A 19,646-nucleotide genomic window follows, 5' to 3' on the forward strand; every position below is an offset into this window, starting at 1 on the left:
AATACCAATTTCATAAATCGTTACAAATTACTCCAACCCAAAGTGTTTAGGAAATTAATTCGACATTGATGGGTCCGGAGAGGTGTGATCCGAAAAACAGGGATCACCAATTTGTCTTCTTTTTTTTCCAGAAACCAATATAAATTCTACTCACTTAATTATTATTGAAAACATCTCGAGTAATAAAAGTAATTAGATCTGATTTTGCGTTTAATTCTTTTACCCAAACTGACTGAAGAGATCACATCTACCACATGCCACTATCACCACAAACATCCTCACAATATATCAGGCTTTCTTACTATTTATAGAGTTATACAATCCTGAAATGTATTCCCGATGGGCAGATATTAAATCTTTAGTTTCTTGAAGCTATATCAGTGTGTCAGTCAAATCAAATGTCTTCCGTTCCTCCTGTCTGTCTGTCTATCGGCATGTTTGGCCTTCGCTCCTGTTTGTGATTTGAAGTGATGTTCACCGCGACCGATATGTTGATTAGATTTTTAATTTCTTGTGCCGAGAGAATAGGTACTTCCGCCGGTACTAGAACAGGAATTTATTACCTTGTAACTTACGGAAGCGGTTTTTGTGAACATTTCCTGTTAAAAAATTATGGATAAGGCTAGTCATTGTTGAAAGATGACAAAAAGATCATCCTTTAAAGAAAAGTTAATTATAAAATCAATCTCAACAAAAATAGAAGAATTTATGATTCGTATTTTAGAAAAATTAGTACGATGCTCAAGTGCAAGAACGTAAACTTTCGAGTCTTGAGAACAAAAATAAAGTTTGAATTTTAAAAATAAGTTTCATTGAACATTACGGATTTTTTTGTTATTTTCATCAATTGAAATTTTATAACACAAAACTGGTACAAAACATTGTTTCAATATTTTTTCTAGGTGGTTTATATATCAGTTAAGCAATTTCAACTGAAAATAAAATGCACGACTGGGTCGCACGTTCTTGCTCTTGTAGTTCAAAGTATCTTTATCTTAAATATCTATTGGAAATTAAAGATTTTGTTTAGTGTCGAGAAAAAAATTTTTTTAAAAAATCGAAAGTCAAAAAAAAATCCAAAATTAAAAAAAAAAATTTTCAAAAACTTTTTTTTAATTTTTTTTTTTTACATTTTACACTTCAAAATGATGTCTTAAAATTTTGAATGAAATTTACTTGTGCTTTGATCAAATATATGAACTTAAAAAATATTTAAATTTTTGAAAAACGGCAACGCCATATTTCCGTTCTCCGGATTTTTTGCGAAAAACTAAAAACGCAGTTTTTTTAGAATCAATAAGAGTATAACGTGCACCAAATTTAATCAAAATCGTTAGAGCCGTTTTCGAGAAAATGGCAATACCTCGAAAACGGTATATGGGAGGTATGCTTTAAAAAAGAGATATTAAAAACCTAAAAAAAAGGACTAGGGTATTACGCAAAAATCATCTGTACCAAGTTTCAATTAAATCCATCCATCCGTTTAGGCCCTAGCTCGATGTACATATGGACGCACAGACGCACAGACCGACGGACGGCATGACGAAAACCACTTTTTTGATTTCGCCATCATCGTAATGTTGGTTTTGATTAAAACCTCGAATTTTTTTTTCTACACGAAACCAATACTTGCCCTATAGAGCAAGTAAAAATGATCTTTAATACATATCTACAAAAATTTTAAAAATTGAAAAAGTCAGAATTTCAGCTGTGAAAAACTAACCGGATTTTTTAATGTTAATTTTCAAAGTTAATATTTTGCTCAGTAACCTTTCTTTTTGAAGACCTCTTGGCACCAACGAGACTTGGACTAGGCCAAATTAAATAAAATAGAACTAGGAATATGCTCCCAGTCATTTTTCAAAGCTACAAGTACGTTAGTTACTGAGGTGTGCTTATTCTTTTCTACCCGTCATTTAAAGATAGCCCACAAATTTTTAATCGGTTTCAAGTCGGCTAATTGTTACGGCTATTCTAATCCAGGAGTATTGTCTGAACCAAACTACTGTTTAATGAGCTTTTAACAATTTTTGGCATCATAACTTGCAGAAAGAGGCGACGTTAAGGCATTTATTTCTCCTTTAATGGAGCCATTATCGATTCCAACATCTCTCTATTCTGGAAATGATCCATAATTCCGTTAATTTGTTGTAACGGGCTAGAGTCTGCAGCTGAAAAAACCCAAACCGTCACTGATCCTCTGCTGTGCTTCACAATAGGGAGCATATTTTTTTGGTTTCAAACATGTCCATGTTTCATTGCCTACCTTTTTAGACAATGCTTTGTATAAAGAAATGGCCTTTTTCCGAGCCGAAAGACATAAAGACCAAATCTCTCAAACCCTATCTAACTGTACTTGATGTTGAAGGCAGATTAAGCTCCTCACAAATCGTTTAAGAAGTCACAAAAGGATCTTTTATCAAAAAACTCTTTATTCGCCTATCTGTTTTTAGGGATATATTGTGATGGCATCCACCCAATTGATCTACTTCAACAAATTTTTCGCATTTTTATTTTTTGATGATATCAAACTTATATATTTTCAATATCCCAAAGGGATAATATTTTGTTTTATTTCGTCTTGAAAACGTTCCACAACTCAATAACGAACTTGATAACTATAACGCGTTTTTCCGTTATTCCATTAAATAATTTTTAAAATTCACAAAGCTAACAACTTTTTTTGTTACTGCAAACAAAAATTGTATTGAAGTGACGCTTAAAACCGTTACCTCAACAACGAGAATCGAAATCCTTGAAAAATCCGGTTAGTTTTTCACAGCTGAAATTCTGACTTAACTTCATTTTTCAATTTTTAAAATTTTTGTATGTGTTAAACATCACTAGTTTTTGTTAAAATTGCTTAACTGACATATAAACGACCTAGAAATAATTTTAAAATAATATTTTGTTACAGTTTTGTGTTATAAAATTTCAATTGATGAAAATGACAAAAAAATCCGGAATGTTCTTAGCAGCACTGTAAAACCATTTTTCCATAAATAAACATCACTTATCTGAGAATATGCAAAAGTATCTATTTAATAAATTATAAAAATTCAAAAAATTTTGTTATTCATTTCTAGGATTTTCCTATTTTTCTGTTGAAAAGAAATTAATGTCATTAAAAATCAAGTCAATAGCCACCATTAAAGATTGAATACTTAAAAGAATACCACTTTTTCAAAGTGATTGATTAACTATAGCATTGGTAATTTAAATCTATTTTTAGTTTGAATTTCCTGAATGTACCTACGGCGTTCAGTGATCTATATACTATATGTCAAAATTTATAACAATTATTTAAAATTTATGATCTCTCTCTTAATTTAATGAACCATTTTTATTGATCAGTTATGGCTTCGAAAAAGTATAAGAAGTTAAGCTAAGAAAAAAGTATAAGAAAAGTCAATGTTAAGCCTGTTTGAAAATTCCCGCCAAGATTATTTTTTATTAACTCTTTTACTTTATTTTTTATGAAATACCCTATTATTAACTTAACTATTATTTTTGAACTATTTTTATTTAAATTCAATAAAAATTAATTTATAAACTTTAAAAATAAAAACTAAAAAACGTTTCAATTTTTTCCCTCTCCCACATAAATATGAGACTTACAAATAAAAACATTATTTACTTTGCAATTAATACAAATAATAAAATTTCTATAATTTATTCTATTTTTTCTTAAACATATACAAATAAATTTTAGTTCATTTTGTCAGGGAATCCCCCTTAAGAATCTCAGCAATGCAAGCTAATCTGCAAACAATAAAATTTCCAAGTATTTTAAATGCCATCTTTGAAATAGAATTAAATAAAATTTAAAAAAAAATAAATTTAAAAACCTTTTAAAAACCGGTCTAACGATTTAGAAAATATTTTTTCCAAAATAAATATTTTAGTAAAATAAATTAAATTGCAGCATAATTTATTTAACATGTTGTTTTTCCTTTGAAATTCAAATTTTATGTTTTTTAATTTTTTTTTTACCAAATTTCTATATGTATAGAGAGTCTTATAAATAAAAAAAAATTAGTTTTTATTTTATATGAAGTTTTTGAGAAGAGGCTTTCTATTAAATAAATAAATACAGTAAATGTACATAAATATAGCGAATTCAATGTTTTTTAAGAATTCGCGATGTATTTACAAAAATATTAAGTTCCGTTCTAGGAGATCTCCTAGAGGACTTTCACAAAAAGCTGTCTGGTGGTGAGGAAGATATCTCTGATCGTCTGATCCAAACAGATGAATACAGGTAATGAACGAAGGAATTGTCAAAATGTTGATTGTTGACAAAATGGCAACTTCCCAAATTGAAAAATCGTTATTTATCAAGAAAATTTACACTTTTAACAGGCTTACAAAATCGAATTACTGTCAGAAAAATTTTTCCTTCGTTCATTACCTGGCAAAAGTATCTAAGAAGATCGTGTGAAAATTTCAAGCCGATATCGGTCCATTCATTTAGGAGAAATTTTTCTCACCGACTTTGAAAACACCGTTTCGAGAAAAACACATTTAAAAATTTTGGGAACCATGTAAACAAAGTGAAAAATTCCTCACAAATACACTATTTTCTCCGAAACTAATTGCTGTATGAATGTGAAATTTTCGGACAATATTCTTACATATTTACATAAATGTAAAATCAAAATATGCAAACAAACAATTTGACTTTTTTTCAAAGTTACAACTAGGTATAACCCCTTAAATAATTTAATTCTTAAATTTTAAAATAATCATGTTATTTGTAATTAAAATTTTTAAAAATTTATAAATTAATATATAAATTAAAAATATCATTTAATTGCTATGTAATACTTTGATGTTTGCGCTATTTTATAAAATATTGTATCTTAATGTCTAAAGCCTTTATAAATACAGAAATAATTTTTAAAAACGCTTGAGACCAAAATTCAAAATGTCCTATTTTCAAAAGTTGGATTTTTCAGAAAAAAAAAATTAAAATTTTTTAAACATCCAAAAATTAGTTTTTTTTTTTTTTTAAATTGTTAGAGCTTTTATTTAAAAAATTAATTTTTATAAATAATTTTGTTGGAAACAAACTTCTTAAATAAAATTGGTATGATATTTTGTAGCGTTTATTAACCGACATTTAAAAACAAAATTAAAAAAAAAAAATCACTGCCCCGTTTTGGAAAATTTGCTTTAAGAAAAAGTTAACTTTTTTCAAAATTTAATTTTTAATTTATATTAAAATTATATAATTATGTAAATGTAAATGCTTTTGCACACAAAATTCGTTGAAATCGAATCAGATTAAAAAAAATTGTTTCTATGCAGATACCTACCATTAATAAATTGTTTGGAAATTGTTTAAAAACTGATTTATGAATGTTGTATGGTTCAAAAAATTAAGTTCCAAAAGCCCAAGGTTGAAGTAAGTCGTTTCATTTGTACCTATACTATAGATCCCTAGACTGACCGACCGACAGACAGAATAAAGGGAATTTTTAAGTTTTCTGAAATAATTTATTTTCGAAAAACATTTTCACTATTACCGGTAACTCCCCACATACCGGTTTTCTAATTTTTGACTTTCACCCAAGTTTTTCTTCACAAAAGCTTTTATCTAATTAAATCAAAAACAAACTTTCCCAAAAGCATTTTTACATTTTTTGGGTTTTTTAGTTTTAAGTTTGAAAAATTATTTTTTTTAACGGGACATTAATTTTTTTTTAAATTTTTCTTTCAGATATTGAATAAAAATATGGCATATTTTTTATTAAAAAAAAATCTAGGTTTATGCAAAACTATTTTTTTTTCGAATGACTTTCGAATGTTTGTAATTAATTTGTACAGTTTTTAACACATTATGTTACACCCTTCTTCTTTTCATTTTAAACTACGTACTTGAATTCCAATCAAATAATTAAAATCACGTCTATTCGTTGAGATTGTTTTTTAATTTATAAAAAAGCCGCATCGATAAACATAATCTCAGTTCAACTTGTTCATCGGAACTTGAAACTGATCATAACATTGTCTAGCAGTTCAGATATGTTGTTGTTATAACCTTATCGCACATAAATACTCCAAAGAATTTTCCAAATAAACAGTCAGACGTAATTCGATTGCGAGCCGAGCAATATGGGTTCAACACTTCTTCAAGTGTTCTCAGTTATTCTACTATCATCACTAACTTTCGGTCAAGATACTCGTGGTTTCCAAGAATTTATTGATACTTCGGTCAATCCGTGTGAGGATTTCTATGAATACGCTTGTGGAAAATGGACACCACTTAACTCTGAGGCTACCGATGTTATCAACGACCAGCGACAGGAGAATCGTAACATAATTCGAGACTACTACCGATCATTGCGACAAAAAGGTACTCATGAAACCCATCCACCAAGTAAGTTCTATTATTCCTGTGTAAACAGCAAATTGCAGTCTGATGAGGAAATTCTTTCCAATCACATGAGCACTCTCTTTGACTACTCCGATTGGCCGTACATTAATGAAACATTCAATGGATCTTCATTTGATTGGCTTGAAATTGCAGCAAAACTAAGACATCACCAAGTCGATACCTTTTTTAAACTTTCTGTAAATCGAAACTGGAAGGCATCGGAAAATAACCATCATGTTTTGTACTTGACTCCACTGAAAAAACCATTCCAGGGTTCACCTGATGGAGATGACGCTTTCATGTATCAGACTTATGTCAAGTACCTGCTTCTAGCCTTTGGAGTTCGTGTTCGAAAAGCTAAAGAATACGGTCAAGATGTTGTCGACTTCGAATTCGAACTAGACAACTTGAATCAAAATATTGAAGATGTCCTCATCGATCCAATTACAATTGATAAATTCGGTGAACAATTTCCAAGCCTCAATTGGAAACTCTATTTCGAAACTCTTCTGCCGCCAGGTGCCAAGCAGCGAACTCCTCAAATAGTTGTTCCAATTGAATTTGTAAAGAAACTCGAAAAACTTCTTCGAAAAACAAAACCAGAAACAATAGCTCTATATCAATTGACGAAATTCCTTCGTCATTATAAATTCAAAATGGATCCACCAACCTGGACAGATTGCATTGATGAAGTCAACGAAAAGATGCCCCTTTCAGTTGCCAGTGACTTTGAAGATCTTACATCTTCGAACGATCGAAGAGCAAGTGAAGTTTTCGATGAACTTCGAGATGAATTCATCAAACAAATCGAAAACACCAGCTGGTATTCAGCTAAATCGAAGGCTGGAATAATTGACAAATTAGAGCTCTTGCATATAGACATTGGCATATCGGACGTTGCTATTCAACTTGAACCTGAAACTGAAATTGATCAGCCAAATTATCAACAAGCTCGAATGGCTTTTGATAAATTGTCTGCTTTGAATGAATTTATTCAATTGCAAACTTATAATAAAATTGCAAGTCCAAATCTAAAGCCACTCAAAGTGAATGCTTATTACAAGTTGACAACGAATTCCTTGGAGATACCAAGAGGATTACTAGTACCACCATTGTATAGGCAAAACGCAACAGATGCTCAAATTATGGGTTCGATTGGATCGATATTTGGTCATGAACTTGTTCATGGATTAGATTATGATGGTCAGAATTATGATCAAAATGGAAATGTGATTATGGATGTTAATCCAAAGGATATTATTCAATTTGGAAAGAGGGCAAATTGTTTTATCGATCAATATAGTGAGGGAAGAGTTGGAGCTTTGAATGAAGATGTTGCTGATAATGAGGGTATGCATTTGGCTTATAGAGCATATCAAAAGATGACAGACAATCAGCCGAATGGTAATTCAAAATTCAGTCAAAAAGAGTTGTTCTTTTTGAGTTATGCACAGATTTGGTGTCAAGCTAAGGAATCATCGAGTCGACCGAAAAGTCATTCATCAAACAAAGAACGAGTGAATAATGTTGTTGCTAATTCGGAGTACTTTGCAGAGGCATTTACATGTAGCAAAGGTTCCAAGTTGAATCCTGATAAAAAGTGTCAAATTTGGTAATTGGCTTGATTTTTTTTGTTTCATATTAAATAAATATTAAATATTATTTAATTTATTTTTATTCTGTTGTAAAAACTGGTGATGTATAATAAAATCAATGCACAGCTTAAACTATAATCGATATAAAATTCGTTGATGTCTTATTTAAAGGTATAAACTTGAAAGTCAGCACTAAGAAAGAGATTTTTCAAAATTCAAAAATTTAATAGGGTAAATAGGTGTAAAACGACATAGCAAAAAAATGGCTATTTTCTAAAACTTTATAGTCGTAGAGAGTTAAATTTTTTTTAATCGATACATAATTTTATTGTTGGACAATATTGGGTATTGAAAAAATTCTAAAAAATAAAATTACCAAATTATGATAGGTTTTTTTTTTTAATGATAACATGTGAAAGACCTTTGACAAAGTTGTTATTATAAGAAGGTTTACGCTTTTTTTTCTAAGACGTTTTGAAATATGAATTTTTGAAAAACACCTAATCTTTTCGGGTATTTTACAATGTTTTTTTTTTTAAAGATTAGGTGCAAATTTAAAAAAAAATTGAAAAACAACGCTTCAGATTTTAGTGTCAGATCAACATGGAGAAGGTGCATTACTTTTCAAAGACGGCCAGATTGAATTATTTGTGGGTTTTGTTGGAATATGTGTGAAAAAATGCCTTTAAATCATATTATTGCTTATTTCGAAAATCTAAATTTCGCGGTGTGACCTTGAAAATCGTGACGTGTGGACATGAGATTTTTCTAGACTTTTGAGGTAAGTTATAGAATGCCATAAAAAATTCGATTAACATTCATTCCGAGGTTTACCACTTTTTTCACCTTATATTACTATACTACAACGATTTTAGTGATTTCATCGAAAAATGATATTTTGAAAAATTTCAAATAAAATATTTTTGGTGTTTGTTTTTAATAATTCATTTTTTTTATAATATTTTAATTTCTGAAGAATGGCATTCCAATTTTTTTTTTTTTTGGAAAACGTTTGAAAAACTTAAGGTGTTAAAAAAAAACTATTAAAATATCCAAAAAAAAAATTAATTATTTGGTGAACAAGAAAGATGGCAAGTGTTTGTGTACAACATGTATGTACTGTATGTGCATTAGGGTGTGTCACTTTTGTATGGCCGAAAACAAAGTACTCTAATTTTGCAATGTAATAGGTAGGTATAGTGGTCAAAAGTTGTATTAGGGTCTGAGGTCTAATAATATGTAAACAAAAATTATAATATCGTAAGTCAAATCGGTTGCAGTTGTTAGAAAAAAAAAACAATTTTATGTAAAAAAAAATTATTTTTTTCCTTCGCTTATTACTTCGCAGCTTCTTTACCAAGTGTTCAATTTCAACAAATTTAAGCTTAAAACTTTTTACTTGCTATATTAATACTAATATCAAGTTATGCATTCGTACAAAAAAAAAAAGTTGAGATAACATTTTTTCATGACATTACGATGGTAACCAATGCCAAAAAAAGTGTGTCCCGGAAGTCCGTCTGTCTGTCTGTCTGTCTGTCAGTCTGTCTGTCTGTCTGTATAAAAAGCTACAGCCTAAACGGATGGACCGTTTAATCTCAAACTTGGTATATAGCGTTATTTGACGACTCTCCAGGGGGGTTTTTGGAATTAATTTTTTTTGGACCAAAAATAACAGTACTTGTCATATACCGATTTTAGTAAAATTGAAATATCTCAATATCTCTTATTCGATTTCAACGAAACTTTTTGTGAAGAAGCATTTATATAATTTAAATATAAGCCGAAAATAAAAATAAAAATAAATAAAATAAAAATAATTTTTGAATTTTTAAAAAAATTTTGAAAATTTTTTTTTGAAAAATCAAATTTTCGAAAACGGGACATTGAATTTTTTTAAATTTTGTTTATAGATGTTGATTAGTGATTTCTACAAAATGACATACTAATTTTATTTTAAAACTTTTTTTCCAAAAAATTTTGAAATTTTTTTTTCTAAAAATGCATGTTAATATATCAATCAAAACTGCATACTTGTTTTGGAGGACAATTTAATTTCAGATTTTATTTTATTTGCAACTTTAACTCTAAGAGCAAGTTCGTGCATTTTTTTCTTTGAATTATCTTTTATGAGAAAGCTTAAAAATATTAAATTGTTTTTTTTTTTTGTGCAATTAAAAAAACATATATTTCAAAAATCTCTAAAAATCGAAGTCTTCCTTTATTTTGAGCGAGTCATAGATATTAATTCAAATGAAAATTGCTAACGTAGGATTTAATTTTGATAAGCGATGCAACTTTTAAAAGCTATTACACTTGAAAATTCCATAGTTAAGCACTTTGACACACCCTAATGTGTATGTACCTTTTTTTATAAATTAAAAAACAAGTTTTATGTATATTTTTGTTTGTAATTACAAAAAAATCTTTTAAAATACGTGACCTTTTATCCATGTCTCTTGATTTCACAAGGAAACAAAAATGAAGCTAACAGTTCGTTAAAGTTTGAAGGTTGCATGCAGACTAGAATGATGGCTAGGTTACAGGTCTTATACTATCTAAGGGTCCAATTTTTCCATAGCTCTTTAAAATTTTACTGTCAGAATTTCAAACCCAAAGTGCTTGGTAGAAGATAAAGGGCAGTTAGAAAAAAGTATTTTGGTAAAAAAAAAAACAGTTAGACCACTATGGATATTCTGGTCATATTACTTCTTTACAAGGGAGGTCGAATTTCGGGTTAAACACTTTCAAACTCGAAGTAACTTCGTGTTGATGAATTCAATTTTCTTCTCCATGAATGTATAAAACAAGATGACAAGAATAATAAATTTGACAACATTAAATGATTTTCATTTAGAAATCTTTCATGCAATGAGTTTTTACTTCAAAAGTAAGATTAAAAGTCAATTGCAAAATACATATAATAAAACAAAATAAAAGCTACCATGTGGATGACCCTTTGATCTATTTATAAACATCTACTTAACTTAATAAGGCTAATCTACATTCGAAACAAATCCTTCATATCCAAATATTTGCAATCACATCATACTCAAATATCCACAAAAGAACCCAGTATTTACATTTTCATTATCCTATTACTATCTTTTTATCTTCTAGTGAAGGCAATAATAGATACGGTGGCGGTTATAACAATCTAAAAACAAAATGATACTTGCGCACATCGTCCTTAACTTTAATGATATAGAGGGTTTTTTTTTTTTTTCTTTCTATATTATCATCATGTCCTGTCTATTAGATATAGTGGGAGACAAAAACGTCACACTTTACACCAGTTGAATGTGTCTTTTAAATAAAAAGAACATTCATTCAGTTTGATACATCAGTTGAAGTTTGAATTAGAACTAGCAACGAACGGTCATCGGTCATGTTGTAGATTTTCGAAAAGTGCGATTAAAACATGTGTTTACGGATTGTGGTTGTTTTTGTAGTGTCGGCGTTGTTAATACATTTAATAAGTGGATTTAAGCTGCACGCTCCTTTGGATAAATACTTCTTGGTCGCATTAAAGGATTATGCAAGTTTTGTTGATGCACTGCAAGTTGCAAGGCACAATCATTACAAGTTTGTTAAAAAAGTATGTGCCAAACAATATTGTTGGAAATTGTTATTTGAGTTTAATTGTTTTTGAATTTGAAAGTAGTTCATTGAACAATGTGCTTGAAGTGCGAATTTTTTGAAAACCATGTACAACATCACATAAACTAAAACAACAAAAACATTACTGTTAAAAAAAGAGCCAAGTTATCCTATGTTGAAATTATGCTGGCACAAAAAGTACTGAGATGCAAAAGTGTACCAAGTTCTAAAGTTTGGGTTCAAATTCGTATCAATAAAATTTTGATTGTTTTCTTGACAATTTTTCTTAATTATCGATTTTTAAAGTTATTTCAAAAATTGCCAAGTAAACAATCAAAATTTTATTGATACGAATTTGAACCCAAACTTTAGAACTTGGTACACTTTTACATCTCAGTACTTTTTGTGCTAGCATAATTTCAACATAGGATAACTTGGCTCTTTTTTTAACAGTAATGTTTTTGTTGTGATTTCACTACTTTTTGCAAGGTATGGCTGTAGAATATAAAATCTCTTTATTTGATGAAAATTCAGTGAAAATGGGTGGTTGCCACGCCCCCTGCCTGAAATTCTCAAACTTTAAATTTTTTCCTTTGTGTAAACTACCAGCACCACCATTCTACCAAATTTCAAGATTCTACGACAATCAGAAGTGCTCTATAATAATTTATGAAAATTCAGCGGAAATGGGCGGTTGCCACGCCCCCTGGCTGAAATTCTCAAGTTTTAAATTTTTTCCTTTGTATAAACTACCAGCTCTACTATTCTACCAAATTTCAAGATTCTACGATAATCAGAAGTGCTCTATAATATTTGATGATAATTCAGCGGAAATGGGCGGATGCCACGCCTCCTGAATTGAAAATCTCAAATTTTCGATTTTTTCCTTTGTATACACCACAAGTCCTATCACCGTGTAAAATTTCAAGTTTCTACGATATCGGGAAGTTCTCCATAATTTTGATGATCTGTCAGTGAGTCAGTGAGTCAGTTACGGTTTTTGCGATTTTTGAAGCCCTATATCTCAGAAACTACTCATCGTAGGAGGCTGAAATTTTGTGAGGTGTTTGGTTTTGACGAGCTCAACAAATGTAGTGAGTTTGAAATTTCTAGCATCTTTGGTGTGGAAGTTAGAGGGGGGTCGAAAATGGCCTGAGTTGTTTCCTGTAAATAAGGGTGTAGTGCCAAAGTTGCTAGAGAACTTGACTGGGCACTACCGTGCCCCTTGATTAGATAAAAGCTCGGATTGGATTGAAGTTTTGCGTTATGCTCAGTCAATTAGTTTTCAAGTTGTTGTAAAATAAGTTATCTGCCTCAATGCAATTCAAACAAGGTTCAAAATTATTACATTATAAAAAATGAATTTTTTCTATAGTGGCCCGATTTTTTACATTTTCCGATCTGCTGAGCTTTCCATTTTTTTTTTTTGTTATTTTTCGGACAATTCATTCGTATAATGATAAAGGACAGGAGTTTTTTTAGATTTACTTATTCGTACTTAATATTCGACCGGATAGAGGTGTTTTAAGATGGAATTCAAAATTAGGGAAATTATGGAATTCAAACTAGAGGAATAAAAAATCCCTAGTAAAATATAAACTAGATATAAAAACGATTCCTAAAAAATAAAGAAAAATGCAGATCACATTGAAATGTTGGGAATTCGAGCCGAAAGATTCAAAAGGAGAAAGAACACGAAATCAGTAAATTGAAATAAGTAAAAAATCAGCTAAAAAAGTTGATTTTAGTGTCAGATCAACATGTAGGGCTGATAAATGCGCATACATGTGCAAAAAATTGGAATCGTTAAAAGAGTTTTGACTGAATACGGAGAAAAATAAGTTTTTAAAAAAACAGTTTTTTTGGCCGTTTTTAACCGATTTTCATCGTTTTTTATTTTTACCTTTTTTCTTTAATAGATAGAGGAAAATTATATGTGGAATAATGATAGACCATGACTACGACTATATGTGTGCGAAATTTCAATTATTTTCGTGAACAAAATTTTGAGATAACTTTAAAATAAAATTTTAGAATTCAACAGGTTATAACTTTTTACCAAGATCAGATAGATATTTGATTAAACATTTATCAGCATCCTGATACAATTACCTTTCAATTGGTATATCAAACATAACGCTAGACTAACTACAAGCCACACAATGTTAAATAATTCATTTAATAGGATGAGAACATAAAAATAAATGATTTTTTGCTTTTTTTGATGAAATTTCATCGAGTTTAAAAAATTCTAGCTCTTTTTGTAGATGTCTCATAGACTTGATCTATATATATATTTTTAGCTAAGACAATAAGCTTTCAGATGGTGTAAACATTTTTATAGATTGTTAAAAAAAATGGATTTAATAGCGTGAGAAGATAAATTTACATGTTTTCTTTGCTTTTTTGATGAAAATGATTGTTTTAAATAAATTATTTTAATACTTTTTGCTCATTGTAAAATATTAATATAATGAGAAAAGAAATAAATTGCACGACTGGGGTCGCACGTACTTGCTCTTATGCTTAAAGTAACAATAATGTTAAAGCTTTTTATTCAAGAAATTTAAAATTTCATAAGTAGTATAAAAAAATTAAATCTGTTTTTATAATTAATTAAACTCCGTTTTAAATTATCTTAAAAAAAAAAAAAAATATGCCATTTTATTTCTTGTATAAAAAGGTATTTTTAGAAAAAAAATTTCGAAAATTGTAGGAGCCGTTTTTTAAAAAAATAATATTTTATGTATTTTTAGAAAAAAATTTTCGAAAATTGTAGGAGCCGTTTTCTAAAAAAATAATATTTTATGTATTTTTAGAAAAAAATTTTCGAAAATTGTAGGAGCCGTTTTTTAAAAAAATAATTTTTTATACATATATAAAAATTTTTTAAAATTTTTAAAAAAAAAAGTTGGTATGCCATTTTGAAGAAATAATTAATTTACACATAAAAACTAAATTTCAAAATTTTTCATTGATCCGTTTTCAAAAAATTGATTTTTCAAAAAAAAATTTTGAAATATTTTTAAAAAAACCAAAAATGCGTTTTTTGAAAATTTTCTAAAATTTTATTATTATTTTTACTTACACACTTTTGTATAAAAATTTTCATTTAAATCGGGTTAATTTTTTTTAGCTTTTTCTTGTAAATTATGATTGTTTGAAATAAATAAACCCTTCAAATGGCTCATTTTAAAAGCACACAACCTGTTTTCTTACGACGTTATCACGTAAAATCTTCGTCCGTAAACCGCATTTACAGACAACCTTTTTTTTAATAGAGTTATATTCTACATAGAAATTAAATTAAAACGTCTTTTTCAAGACTTTTCATTTCTGAATTTTGAAATATTTGAAATGTATAAAAAAAAGAACAAAAAACAAAGTCTTAAAACTTATTAAGATTAATTTCTAAACGATTAAGTAGGATAAAATAGAATCCCCAAATGGTTGATGATACAAAATAAAAATTAAGAAAATAGAACTTAAGCCCACATAAATTTACAAAATTTCGTAGGTACCTACTTTTTGACAATTTAAGAGTTTTGTACTTATTATGAACTTGGCTTAAGTTTTAATAGTTATTTAAAACTAACTTAATAAAAAGTTCACTTGTTAAATTCTATAGGAAAATTTGAAAAAAAAAAAAAAATGAAATTCAATGAATTAATAACAGAAAGGGACTAGTTTCAACAAATCTTTAAAAACTTAAAATTTCATTTGGCAGTTTCTTAGCAATAAAAAGGTATTCAGCTACTCGGAGAAGAAAAAAACACTTTAAAATAATATGATACCCATTTTAAATTTAACCTTCTTAAAAAAAAAAAAAAACAACTAAAAATGAAAATATTTTGTAGTTGAAAAAACTTAAACAAATTTTTAAATTTGTATCAGACTTCAGTTTAGTTATAGTTTATCATACCAATTTTCAACAGCGAGATAGCCTGATGGTCATCAAGCACTCTCCTAGTGAACCAAGACTTGTATAATCGATCTCCAGTGGCTGCCAGTTTTTCTTTTTATTAAATCTCCACATAAAATTAAGAGGATATTCATCTTAAATTAGGTAGATAATTGGATTTGTTTTAAATTAGCACATTCAAGAATAAATTTTTGTCCGCCTTATTTAAGACGGAAGTTATGTTGGCAAAAAACCATTCAGAAATCCGCTTAATTTAATAAAGGTAACAGTTTACGACATTGTACGATTCTAAATCAAAAATGAAGTTGGTATCCCATTTTGAACTTATTTTATCAATACAAAAAACCAAAATTTAAAACAAAAAATGAATCACCAAGCTTTTGGTTTTAAATCATTTTACATAATATATTCTTTCAATATCAAGCAGGCATGGAAAAGTCAATACAATTGTATCGAATTCGATACAAATGCGTTTGCTCGAGTACAAAAATACAATTTGTCTAAATTCAATATAATTTTTTAATCTGTGTCTTAAAAATTCTTTTGCAATCTAATATTTAAAAAAAGAGGAAATCAAAAGTATTTAAAACGAAAGATCTTTTTGTTTAAGTTTTAATTCAGTTTCAGATTTTTTTTAACCAAAATAAATGTTACAATTTGAGTATAGTGGCTTTTTTTTTTTTTAATATTGATAAAACTGATTGTAAACATTTTTTTGACATTCATTAGCAAATATTGAAAATGCTATTCAAATTAGAGACTAATAAAGTCGAAATTCAAAACACTGAATTCACTCTGTTATAAATTCAGAAAAGAAAATGAAAACAATTTTCAAAGTACAGCATTAAGTCCGAAGACCTGCAAACTTTTATATGGAAAAGGCATGTTACTCTTTTACGCAGAAAATAGTGAAATGTATACGCAAAATTTTAGAGTTGTTGCAAATAAAACATTTTGATTAAATTTTATATTAATTTCTCGTGTGAAAAATATATTTCAATACAATTGTATCCATTTCAGTACAATCCAAATTAAATTTTCAGTACAATTAAAAAATGTAATTTTCCATCCCTGATATCAAGTGCAAAGACTATCCTTTGCTAGAGTGACTGACATAGTACCCTTACAATTGTATTAGAAGTGACGGTTTATTATCTTAAGGATATTAAAAACGGAACTATAAAACTTTAGGATTACCAACATCACGAAAAATAAAAAAGTAAGAAACTCTTCTCAGTTGGATTGACCATTATTGGTGATTCACTTAATGACCGTTTCATCACAAAATAAGTTTATTTTTTGCAACAAATCAGACAAATATCGGAAAGGTGGGTCCACAATTATTCTAGCTCCGTTGCATTGTTGTAAGAACAACAAGAAAAACAAAAAACCTTCCACCTTCTACAAAATTGTATGATAATTGCTTACGTACATTAATTTCATCCAAAATAACATAATATGTATATACCGATGACGAAGGCAGAAAAACGGATAGTTCTTTTATGAGATTTTGTTTTACACGAAGTAAAATAAGAAGGTAATTTATTGTGTCCTTTAAGTTTGATAACCCTACCTATAGTTTAATGCCCTGGTGATCCTTGAGGCATAATAACGGTCAGTCTTAGAACTAATAATGAAGTGTTAATACTATTTCTCTTACTAACTGATTCTTACTTTACATTTGAATTGGTAACGCCTAGTGGGTATGCAACACTACGTGAAGAGTGATATTTTTCTAAGTTTTCAAAAGTCGCAGAGCTGAACAAAATAATGTTATGACATTTCAATTACAAGTTTGTATTTCGATCTCATTTATTTAAAATAACATTGATTTTCATTATTTTTGTTTTCAAAATTATTATTAATCAATACGTTTTACATTATTTGTCTTCGTAAATCCTCTTTGATAAGACAAAATGCAAACTACACTATCGACAGATGTCATTGTCAACATTGTATATATATTTCTATAGTACTATCATGAAGTCGAATTTAGTTTTTCTTCATGTCGCCACTTTTTTGAGGTGGCGCTCAGTGTGTTTTTTTCATACAAATTCTGCTTTTTTAAGTCACCACTAGAGTTCCTAAGATCGTTTTACTTCATGATAGTACTATGGAAATATATATACAATGATTGTCAACTATGTTTGTTTTTTTTTTTCTGCTCTAGATAGTCACAATTATTTACTGCCTTTTAACATTTTAACTGGAACATGGTTAATCAAAATTGAAAACCACTCGACTGATAAACAAACCAACAAACAAACAAAAAAACAATCCAATGACGCATTTAACCACAGAAAACAGTAGTAGGCATTAGCATTCTAATCCTACATTTGTTACATATAAATACGAATAAGGGATGACTGTGGCGTGGGTGGATCACAAAAAAAAATTGTATGGGACTTTTATCTTGACTTCTTGACAAAAAAAACCAAATAAATCTATAATCCTAATCAATCACCAAGGAAAAAATTATATTTTTATCTAATCTGTGGCGTGGGGACGAAACCAGACACATGTTGTGTGCTCTGATGGTTCAATGGTAATTAAAATGACAGTAGGTCAAATGGATCTGGACCGGATGGCAATTAGAGTATTTTTTTTTTTTTTTTCAGTATTTATATGGGATGAATTCCCTAAGGGACAAGGGCATGGGAAGACCAGAATGGTTAGGAATTATTAGGAAATTTTCAAAAAAAAAAAGAATTAACGTTAATGATAATTCAATTTCGAATATCATTTCATTTATTAAAATTTAAATTAATTAAGATTTCAATTTTAATCGAGTTTTTTTTTTCGTCTGAAGGGCTCCTTTAATTCATTGGTTTACAGCCAAAATGGACACTCAATCCGGTAATTTTTTTCTTACGTACTTTGACCTCAAGTACTCGGAAATCACTTTAAAATAAAATGCACGACTGGGTCGCACGAACTTGCTCTTAAAGTTCAAGTTGCTTAAATTTTTAAGACTTTTTATATAGAAACTTGGGAAATGTAGGTAGGTACATATATAAAAACAAAAAAAAATAAAATTAATTTTTCAAAAAAATAAAACAATATCTGAAATCAAATCGCCCCACAAAACAAGTATAAAATTCAATGTCCCGTTTTCGAAAATGATTTTTCAAAATAAAATTTTCAAAATTTTTTTAAAAATCCAAAAACTATTTTTTTTTTCAAAATTTTATTTTTGGCTTATATTTAAATTATATAAATGCTTTTGTGTAAAAAATTTCGTTGAATAACAATAAGTAGTTTTGCAGAAAATCCAATTTGAAAAAAGCGGTCCTATGGCAGGTACCGTTAATGATTTTAAAAAAAAAAAATTTTCTTCAAAAGATAGACCTTGTTTAAAAACTAACATTTGAATTTTTTTAACAAAATCGTTGAAGCCGTTTTCGTGAAATTAAACTTTTCCGAAATTTTTGTATGACAGGTACCGTTATATTTGGTCCAAAAAAATGAATTCCAAAAACCCCTCTGAAGAGTCTCCAAAAACTGCTACATAGCAAGTTTGGGATCAATCGGTCCATCCGTTTAGGCTCTAGTTCCTTATACAGACAGACAGACAGACAGACAGACAGACAGACAGACAGACAGACAGACAGACAGACAGACGGACTTCCGGGACCCACTTTTTTGGCATTTTCTATCATCGTAATGTCATGGAAAAATGTTATCTCAACTTTTTTTTGTACGAATGCATAACTTGATATACATATAGTACCTATATCGCAAGTAAAAATTACGATGGATACGTTTTCGAGATATGATTTTTCAAAGCATACATAGTTTACTGGCTATATCTTGAATAATTAACGATTAATCTGAACAGAAAAACCGGCACTTGAAAGTTAAATAAATAAGCAAGAAACACTAAAACAACTTTTCTGCATCATTTAAGATTTTTAAGTGCAAATTACACTGGTCGGCAACGAAAATGGAGCTAGAACAAAACCATACTTTTCTAAAGGATTTTTGTGTGCTGAGTCCGAATCCAAAGTCAAAATTTCACTGGTCATGTCTGTCACGTTTATGAAATACTTGAATATTAATAGGTCAAAAACGGTGTTTTTGGGTACATTTGACGTCGAATTACCCCACCGTAAAATATTTTTTTGCAAATCTTCTTATGCAATCTCAAAAC

General features: G+C 28.9%; 1 protein-coding gene across 1 annotated transcript; it reads left to right on the plus strand.

Moving 5' to 3' along the window:
* The first annotated feature begins 5,982 nt into the window (after positions 1 to 5,982).
* LOC129916697 (neprilysin-11) lies at positions 5,983 to 8,041 on the plus strand. Its single transcript, XM_055996796.1, has one exon. The coding sequence runs from the start codon at positions 6,118 to 6,120 to the stop codon at positions 7,993 to 7,995; it is 1,878 nt and encodes a 625-aa protein (XP_055852771.1). The 5' UTR covers positions 5,983 to 6,117; the 3' UTR covers positions 7,996 to 8,041.
* The last annotated feature ends 11,605 nt before the right edge of the window (positions 8,042 to 19,646 follow it).

The sequence above is a fragment of the Episyrphus balteatus genome, chromosome 3 (assembly GCF_945859705.1).
Source record: "Episyrphus balteatus chromosome 3, idEpiBalt1.1, whole genome shotgun sequence".
NCBI lineage: Eukaryota > Metazoa > Arthropoda > Insecta > Diptera > Syrphidae > Episyrphus > Episyrphus balteatus.

What these genes read in the sequence shown, in the direction of transcription:
- LOC129916697 (XM_055996796.1), top strand. Translation starts at nt 6,118, where the DNA reads ATGGGTTCAACACTTCTTCAAGTGTTCTCAGTTATTCTACTATCATCA.